Here is a 9,965-nt window from a genome sequence, read left to right as displayed (position 1 = left end):
ACCCTAATAAATCTTCCAAAGTTTCAGCTCGATATTTTATTTACAAAAAAAGTTCTTAGGTTCAAAAAAACATTCAGTGAACGGAAAAAGTGAGGTAGGTAAGATAGGTATTTAGCTGTGTCACATGCCCTTAAATTCTTCTAAATTAATTCCAATTTTACGGAAATAAATGGAATTTTTATTCTTGTTAAAATTTATTTCAAATTTATTTGAATTCTTTTGAATTTTACCTGAATTGTTTTAAAGTCTTACGAATTTATTCTGAATTCGTTACCATCTGGACGCGAAAAAAGTACCCTATGAGCGTCATAGAAGGTACCATTTGATCCCTATATGTTATCACATATGGAATGTGAGGCCCGAGTTTCTTTCAACTTTCAACATTCTTATTAGAATTTTTATAACTTTTTTCAGGTTGTTGACATCGAGAAGTTCATTCAAGAGTCGAATAAAGAGATCGAGAGAGCCAAAGGTGAAATAACTAGAATTCAGGGCCTGCTGCCAATCAGTGAGATGACTATGGAAGATTTTAAGGATTCTTATCCGGAATATGCACTAGACCCTCTTAACAACCCAACAATTTATCCTCATGATCCCGACAGACAACCTGGTTCCGAAAAAGAAGAAGAAAAGTCAAGTCACTAAGCATATTCAATTCAGCGAGCACGGTAGTCTGAAATATACCAATGCTTCTCAATTTTTTTTGAGATGAGCTGTTAACATCTTTTGAATTGCGTGATAATTTATAGTGCATATGAGTGAGAATAGGTCAATGTTTGCTCTGTAATCGTTAACAGTGTACAACATCATCAAATAAATGAATCATTATTTAATTTTTGGGCTTGTTCATTTTAATGCTAAATGCCGTTTTATTATCCGGATTTTTTAAAACAAAATTTCCTCATACTTTATAATAGGACAAATAAAATAAAAATTAGAATGTTTAATTATCTTTTTATAAAAAAAATGGGTGTGTCACGGAAATCTTGGAAGCATTTTTGTCGCTTTTCGTAAATGCCGATTGGGTTATTTGAGAAAGTTGAACGCGCATAATTTAGAATTGAGTTTCAGTTAAAGGCCAGTTAAAAAGAATGTCACATCTGTGTGCGAAATAGAACTGAAAAAAATCCATATTTATTAATGTACAGTTTTATCATTACGTTGTTGGTTCAAATAATTAATTTTCATTAAATTAATGAATCTTTCATTATAAAAAAAATTAATTCCGAACCACAAATGTAATATTTGATTTTTTCAGAAAAAAGATTTTAATTTTATAGAAAAAAAACGGTTTAATTTATCCAAAAAATACGAATTTTCAACGACAAAAAAGTTGATTTCTCAACCAAGAAAGATTTTTCAATCAATTAAGAACAAAAATCTCGTCGAAAATGTCAAATTTTCAAGACATAAAGACGATTAAAATAAAAAATTTGAATTTGAAACATAAAAATATTCATTCTTAATCAAATGAATGGAATTTTCGACTAAAAAAGGAAGATTTTTAAACATCCCAAAAATGAACTGTTGACTAAAATTATACATCTTCGATTAAAAAAAAATTCAACCAAATAGTTATATTTTCTACACGCAAGATCAATTTTCTAAATTAAATTTTTTTGTTTAAATATGGATTTAAAAAAAAGAGTATCGTTTAATTTCAGTTTTGAGAAATAAGTTTTTAACTAAATAAAATTTTATCCAAAAAAAATAATATTCTGCCAAAAAGCATAATTTTAATAAAATAGATGATTTTTTAATGAAACGTTTTAATTTTTATTGAAATAACAAAGTATAGATGGATTCTCAACTAAAAAATATCAATTTTAGAAAAAAATTGAAGTTTAACTTTCAGTTAGAAAAATAATTTTTTAAGCAAATAAAATATAGTGTCAACGAAATATTTTTAATTTCTAACCAAAAAAACGAATTTTCTACAATGAGATTAAATGTACATGAAAAATCGAAAAAATGGTTAACTTTGTAATTAAAAAAACTAATTTTTAATAAAAAAAATAATTTTCAACCAAAAAGATTATATTTGTACCATAAAAGAACAATTTGTAACAAAATACATTAATTTCAAACAAATATTTTGATTTTTAATGGAATTTTCCACCTAGCAGTAGAATTCTCAAGCTAAAAAAAGTAATTTTTAAACAAATAGATTTTTTACTATAAAAAAAGACTCATTTTTAACAAAAGACATGAATTTTTATTTTAAAAAATTAATAATTATCAATAAGACGATCAGAAGATCAATGTTCAACCGGAAATACCTTGAAAATGTATTTTTTATATTTTTTTAATATTAAAAGTACGCTGTCAGCTTATTAAAAACTAGGAGAATCACATTATTGCAATGAAAAAATAATCTGGAAACCGGAAATACCTTAAAAATGTATTTTTTATATTTTTTTAATATTTAAAGTACGCTGTCAGATTATTAAAAACTAGGAGAATCACATTATTGCAATGAAAAAATAATCTGCCAATTTTAAAAAATTGTAAGTAAGTAGAAAAATATGTATCATTCATATTGAATTTACAGGAATTTTCTCGCTATAATCAGGAAACTTTCATAAATCATATGCGCACAATATTTTCCAATGAGGATTATAAAAAATAAATTTAAGATACTGAAACTATTTGCTTCTTTAAATATCTTAAATTTTCCATAAAATAATATTCCACTTTTTCGACAAACCTGGAATATTTCAAAATATTTGTTTAATTTTTTAAAAATCTTAGGAAAATTATATTCATATAACTTTAAAAACAAATTAACAAAATATATAAATATTCATTTTAAATTTATATTCTGTTAAAAATGATTTTTACCTTTAAATTATATTCTGGGTGACTTTTTTTTTTAATGTAAATTCTTTTTTTATGTTAAATTCACCTTTTAAAAAAATCATCTTTTTTAGTTTGAAAGTTAATCTATTTTGGTTGAAAATTCGTATTTTTTAATTAAATCAACTCTTTTTTATATGAAATTAAAGTCAAATTTAGTAGAAATATTAACTATAACATTGTTTATAAAAAATAATCTTTCTTGGTTGAAAATTCAACTACTTGATACAAAATTTAACTAATTTATTAAAAATTCGTTTTTGTCGGATCATTAATAATTTCAATTAAAAATTCCTAAACTACACGATTTGTCAACCAAAAACGGATGATTTTTTTATAAAATATATGAACTTTTGATCAAAAATTTTCAATTAAAAACATGAATTATCAAACAAGAAGATTAATTTTCTACCGAAAAAACCTAATTTTCAATTTTTTTAAATATATAAATTTTACATCAAATAGCTGAATTTGCAACTAAAAAAGATAAATTTTCTACAAATAATTAAATATTTGAACTTTGAGTTCAAAAATTAATTTTCTACAAAACAAAAAAAATCGAATTTCAACAAAATAATTAAATTTTCAGTTGAAAAATATAAATTTTTAATAAAACAAAACAACAATTTTTCAATCAAATCGTTGGATTTTTAACTAAGAAAATTAATTATCTACCGAAAAAGCGAAACTGCAAACAAATAGTTAAATTTTTAACTAAAAAGGAAAATCTTACGCCAAAAAATGGTAAAGTTACATTTTCAAAAAAAAACCTAATTTTTTAATAATAAAAAAATAATGAAAAAAAAAGATTTTTTATCAAGGAGATAGAATTTTAATAAAAAGATTCTAGATTTTGTATTAAAAAAAATAATGTTCACAAAAATAGTTGAATTACAAAAAAATTACTTTACTACGAAAATCTATAATTTTCTATATGTAGTAGACCATTTTTAACAAAATAATTGAATTTTCAAAGGAAAACGTGAATTTTTAACCAACAAGATTAATTTCCGATGGAAAATTGTTTAGGAAACTAGTTGTTTCTTTAGCTAAAAAAATATAACTTTTCAACCAAAAATGAAATTTTTAGATTTCCAATAAAAAAATTAATATTTTCAAAAAAAAGAAGAATTTTCTGCAAAATAATTGATGAATCTTCAAATAAATTAGTGAAATTTCCAATTAAAAAATCAATCTTCAACCGAAGAACAATAATTTTTTAACCAAATCGTTCAACTTTCAACCAAGTAGTAGAATTTTCAACTAAAAAAGATAAATTTACAATCAGGAAGGGAATATTACAATTTTCAGATCAAAATGCCTTTTTAAGTATAAAGAAAAATCAACAACATAATTGAATTCTTGACAAAATTTTTGAGTTTCCTAGAAAGTATATCTACAAAAAAAACGACTTTTCAACAAATCACATGAATTTTCAACTAAAAAATATAAATTTTCAACAAAAAATGGTATAGTTAAATTTTCAGTTAAGAAAATTAATTCTAGGCAGAAAAAGCAACAAAATAGTTAAAAACTATGTGGGTTACTATATTTTTAAATCACACATAACTCTCGCCCTCAGTTACTCCGTTTCAGAATTTCCTGGAACTGCTGGCCCACACAGTTTTTCAGGGGAAAAGGGCGAGAGCGGTTTCGACAGTCGCTTAGGAAGCGTCGCAGTGCGCGAGTACTGAGTTAAGCATATTGCGCAGTAGCATGCATTTCAATTGGAAACAGTTCAGACGGTCTTGACTTTTTACGCTTCAATCTCCCCGAATTCAATCCAAGGCTATTTGAAGGAACCCCCGACATTGGACTGAAAGCGAGAGTTTGGTGTAATCAGAATTACTGGATTTACTATGAGTTACAAGTTACTTACTTCAATTACCAAAAATACTAGCAAACATGGTTACAGAGCAGATCTGTAACTATTCTAGAACCCAAAAGTACGTGTTCTAGAACAGGTTATAGTAACAGGTTACGAACATGCGAGTAACTATGTCATCCTCCATACGCTAGAACAGTTCTGTAACAGTTCTAGAACACTGTGACAACCGATCTGTAACATTCCTAGAACTCAATTACAAATGTTGCATAACAAATATTTAACAGGCCTGGAACGCTGTGACAACCAATCTGTAACAATTATAGAACTTTGGTACGCTGCTTTGTAAAAAATCTTTATACGACAACTTTACGACGTCCTATGTCCATGTCGTTAAGGTATCTTTACGATATCGTAAATGAGTCATATGATCTGACGATGTCTTTACGTTATCGCAAAGGCACCGAAACGGCATGGACATAGGATGTCGTAAAGTTGTCGTAACAATGTCATAAAGATGTCGCCAAATTTTGTGCCCACTGGGATGACAGTTTTAGAACTGTTATTTATAAAATATGGAACAGTGTTATATACCCCTCACAGCAATAGGATATCCCGGGATATTCGATTTGACCCCATTTATGTCCCAGGTTATTCCAGGGAGAACCCATCAGAATATCCTGCGAGACGGAAATTTTGATGTCCCCATGGATATATTTTGATCCGGGATAGCGCGTACGCAGTCTCGCGACTAACACAAATTTATAAATCAAAGATATACATATTAGGAATATTCGCAAGGGTCAGCTCGACCATAGTGTTAGCTAACTAATCTTTTTTTCTCATTTGTTCTAGAACACACTTGTAACAGGGTTCTAGAACTTCGATATAACACTGTTACGGCACAGTTCTAAAATAAACTTGAAACATATATTATAGAGCATCTGTGATTATTTTGTTCTAGAAAAATTCCATAGCAACTGTTACAGAATAGTGCTATCACATAGTTCGAGAACAGTTCTGTCATAATTTTATCACAGTGTTCTAGAGCACTGTTACCTTTTTGTTCTAGAACAGTTTTGTCACCATCTTGTAACAAGTGTTATAGAACACAGTTTCTTTTTTGATCTGCAACAGTTACGGAACATGTTTGCTGGATATTACTTGGTCTTACAAGTAGAATCGTTTCGAAAGATATGGATTATAAGTGGATTACTCCTATATATATTAATGAATTATGTGTGGATTGCGCCGAACTCTAATGAATTACTCCGAATATATGGATAGAATGCCTAATTAAAAGTGAATTACTCCAATTTACAAGAATTACGAGTGGATTAATTACTCCAAATTAAAAGGACTGCGAGTGGATTACTCCGGTGAAGAAGGATTACGAGTGGATTACTCCAAATTACAAGGATTGCGAGTGGATTACTCCGATGAAGAAGGATTACGAGCGAATTACTCCAAATTACAAGGTTTGCGAGTGGATCACTCCGTTACAAGGATTACGAGTAGATTACTCTAGATTATAAAAAGTTTAAAAGTGGATTACTCAGACTACATGATTTTAAAAACATCGTGCTAGTTGATTAAAAACATGCATAGAGTGCAGTGTGCAGTTGTCAAGAAAAGGCAAATGGCGTTGAATTCGTTTACATCATTACATTCTAGTGACAAGTAGCTTGCAGTAAATACAAATATAGTTTCGTGATAAGTCTTCCTCAACTTTCAAGAAATAGTACAACCCAAAATATATTAACAATGGATCGCAGCCTCATCGAAAAATTTGTAGAAGTTACAGGTGAGCCCATGACTACTATAAATCCGTGAGTTAACAAATTTGTTGGTTATGTACATATCTATTTAATCATAATAGCAGTTTATACAAAGATAAATATTGTATATAGTTAAATTGAAAATAAATTATATGAAATATTTGACATTAATTTCTTCATAAACTGTCATAGTTGATCTCATTTATCAGGTGAGAGTGAATCTACGGCAGAACAATTCTTGACGCTAGCGGGGGGAAATGTTGAAACTGCTGTCACTCTCTTGTTCGAGGGAGGAGGACCTGGAGCCATTCCCATTCCACCAGAAGTTGATCCTGAACCTGCTGTACGGGCTCCTATTTTACCAACTCAACAAGTTCTTGTACCCACGGAAATTGGCTGTTCAGTTCCAAGATCGTCCAATAATGTCTTCGACAGATTTCGAGACTTTAATGTTGAAACTCGTAAGTACCAGACAATAATATGGATTACAGCCCGTCCCCCAGTTTTTAAATAACCCCCCTTTCCCCCCCTTAAATTTGATAAATCCACTAAAATGCTTAACAGCGAGAATTTTGACCCAATTTTTTCTTTTCCCCCCTTTTTTTGCAAATTTCGATTCAAGACTTTAGAAAACAAGATGTTTTAAAAGAGATTATTTTTTATACCAATTTCAAATATTTCCTAAATGATTTATTTATTTATTTGCGGTGAAAAAACGATAGTTAAATATGAATTTTTAACTCAAATGATGAATCTGTAATCAAATAATTGAATTTAAACGAAATTGATGAAGTTTTAACCAAGGGGTTTAATTTTCAAACGAAGAAGATCAGTTCTCAACGAAAAGTGCAATAGCGACGTTTCAACCAAATAAATTTTTATTTTTATTTACAAAGAGTTGAATTCAATTAAAAAAGACATTTTTTTTTACAAAACAGTTAAATTTACAATCAGAAAATATGAATTATCAACGAAAAAGTTACTTTTCAACCAAATGAATGAATTTTCTACCAAATTGTTAAGTTCTTAAATCAAAAAGACGATTTTTTTACAAATAGTTTGATTTTTTAACAAAAAATGTAAATTTTCCACAAAAAAGTTCTTTTTTAACCCAAAAAGAACTAATTTTCAACAATATAGTAGAATTTTCCATCCAAGAAGTGAATCTTCAATAAAGATATATTTTTCAGTCGAGAAAGATCAAACATTTTAAACAAATTGTTGAATTTATTAGTGAAAAGGACGAATTTACTACAAAATGGTTTAATTTTCAAATTGGACAATACGAATCTTTAAAAGAAAGTTCATTTTCTACTTAAAAAGGTTAATTTTCAATACAAAAAGACAGATTTTCAAGCAAACATTTGACTTTTTAACCGAATTTTTAACAAAATGAAGAATTTTTCAACCAAATAATACAAATTTTTACTAAAAAAGATGAACACTTATCGAAAAAGGTTTTAGTTTATATTTTCAACCTCAAAAAGGTTTTAATTTTAAATAAAAATAGTAATAATTTTCAAAACAAAAAAATAGTGAAATTTTCAACCAAAACAGAGGAATTTTCAACAACAAACAATTCTCAACAAAAAGTGCAATAGTTGATATTTAAACCAAAAATATTTTTATTTCATATCATAAACAGTTGAGCTGAACCAAAAGAGATACATTTTCAAAAAAAAATGTTTGTAAAAAACAGTTTAATTTTTAAATAAAAAATTTAAATTTTCTACAAAAAATTTAATGTAAAAAAAATGTCAACATATAGTCATAGCCAACATAGTCAACATATAGTCAAATTTTCTACCCGTGAAGGAGTATTTACTTTTTTGCAAAATTGTGTAATTTTTGACAAAATAAATAATCTTTGAACTAAATAATAAAGCTTGATACCAAGAAAAAAAAATTCTTACCAAAAAATTGTGACAGTTGATATTTCAACCAAAAAAATTTTTAAATTTAAATACAAATATTGGAATTCTACAAAAAATGATCAATTTTCTACAAAACAGTCAAATTTCCAATCCGAAAATATAAATTATCAAAGAAAAAGTTAATTTTCAATCCAATAGTTGAATTTTCTATCAAAATTTTTAATCTTTAAGCTAGAGAGACAATGTTGGTAAAAAACAGTCTAATTTTTAAACCAAAAATTTAAATTTTCCACAAAAAAGTTAATGTAAAAAAAATGTCAACAGTATAGTCAAATTTTTCACCCGAGAAGTGAATCTTCAATCAAGAAATATTTTTCAGTCGAGAAAGAACAAAAATTTCAACGAAATTGTCGAATTTTTAAGTCAAATGATCAATTTTCTACATAAAAGTTAAGTTTTTAAATTCAGCCATATGAATTTTCAAGAAAAAAGTTAAGTTTCTTCCAAAAAAAAGTTCATTTTCAATCCAAAAAGACATATTTAAAAAAAGGTATTGAATTTTTTACGAAATTGTGTATTTTTTTGACCAAATATTTTTTCAACTAAATAATCAAACTTTTTCCCAAGAAAAAAAAATTTCTAATCCAAATATGTTGCAGTTGATATTTCAACCAAAAAAGGTTTTAATTTTAAATAAAAATAGTAGAATTCTACCAAAAAGGGTAATTAAAAAAACAGTGATATTTTCAAGCTAAACAGATAAATTAAAAAAAAAAAAAAAAACTAAACGAAAAATTAGCAATGTTTTAAAAAACAGTTAAATATTCAATCTGATCATGTAAATTATCAATATAAAGTATATTTTTCAACCAAATAGATGAATTTTTTACCAAATTATTAAATTTTCAACCCAAAAAGACGGTCTTTCAAAATTTTCAAAACATGAAATGAACCTTACCAAGAAAGATTTTTCAAATAATGAAGAAAAAAAATGTTAACCAAATTGTTGAATTTTCAAGTAAAAAGGACGAATTTTTTATCATACAATGTTGAATTTTTTACTATAAATGATGTATTTTTTACTAAAAAAGACGAATTTTCAACCAATGAGATAAATTTCCGACTAAAAATTAATCTTCAACCAAAAGAATGATTTTGTAAATAACAAAACCAGTTCAGTTTTAAACTCTTAACCTAATATTTTTATTTTAAACCAAAAAATATATTTGGTTTTATGTCTAAAACTGTTGAATTCATCGAAAAAGACAAATTTTCAACCAAAAAATTTTCTTCAGTCAAGAAAGAAAAAATTCAAATTGTTGAATTTTCAAAGCAAAAAGCTGTATTTTACACAAAATAATTGTTATATGGCTTGGTTTTATATGTTAGCAAACCGCGTATTTAAAACAATTGTTCTCTTCATAATTTTGTTGCTTTCATGAATAGTAATTTTGTTATTTTCTAACCCTGCACTATATTTTTATCTTACATTAAAATGTTCTTAACATCTGAAAGCTTTCAAGCGATAAAAATATATTATAAACAAATTTAAATCATCTTAGGAAATAAAAACAGAAAAATTATGGTTTTCATGTAGTAATTTTTGTGTTTTTAAAATTATTTCTTTCAAGC

At 26.7% G+C, this 9,965-nt stretch overlaps 2 protein-coding genes across 2 annotated transcripts in view; both read left to right on the top strand.

The window, feature by feature from the left end:
• The window catches only part of LOC117171915 (ATP synthase subunit d, mitochondrial-like), an 8,615-nt gene extending 7,782 nt beyond the window's left edge, over positions 1-833 (top strand). Inside the window, exon 3 of the mRNA XM_033359572.1 lies at positions 415-833. Coding sequence (XP_033215463.1) covers positions 415-645 — 231 coding nt within the window. The 3' untranslated portion in view covers positions 646-833. The remainder of the gene's footprint in view (positions 1-414) is intronic.
• A 5,008-nt stretch (positions 834-5,841) lies between these two features.
• The window catches only part of LOC117171876 (UBX domain-containing protein 7), a 35,035-nt gene continuing 30,911 nt past the window's right edge, over positions 5,842-9,965 (top strand). The window contains exons 1-2 of the mRNA XM_033359516.1: positions 5,842-6,485; positions 6,669-6,920. Of these exons, the coding sequence (XP_033215407.1) occupies positions 6,446-6,485; positions 6,669-6,920 (292 nt within the window). The 5' untranslated portion in view covers positions 5,842-6,445. The remainder of the gene's footprint in view (positions 6,486-6,668; positions 6,921-9,965) is intronic.

Source organism: Belonocnema kinseyi, chromosome 4 (genome assembly GCF_010883055.1).
Source record: "Belonocnema kinseyi isolate 2016_QV_RU_SX_M_011 chromosome 4, B_treatae_v1, whole genome shotgun sequence".
NCBI classification, from domain to species: domain Eukaryota; kingdom Metazoa; phylum Arthropoda; class Insecta; order Hymenoptera; family Cynipidae; genus Belonocnema; species Belonocnema kinseyi.
This window is presented reverse-complemented; position numbering and strand designations above follow the sequence as displayed.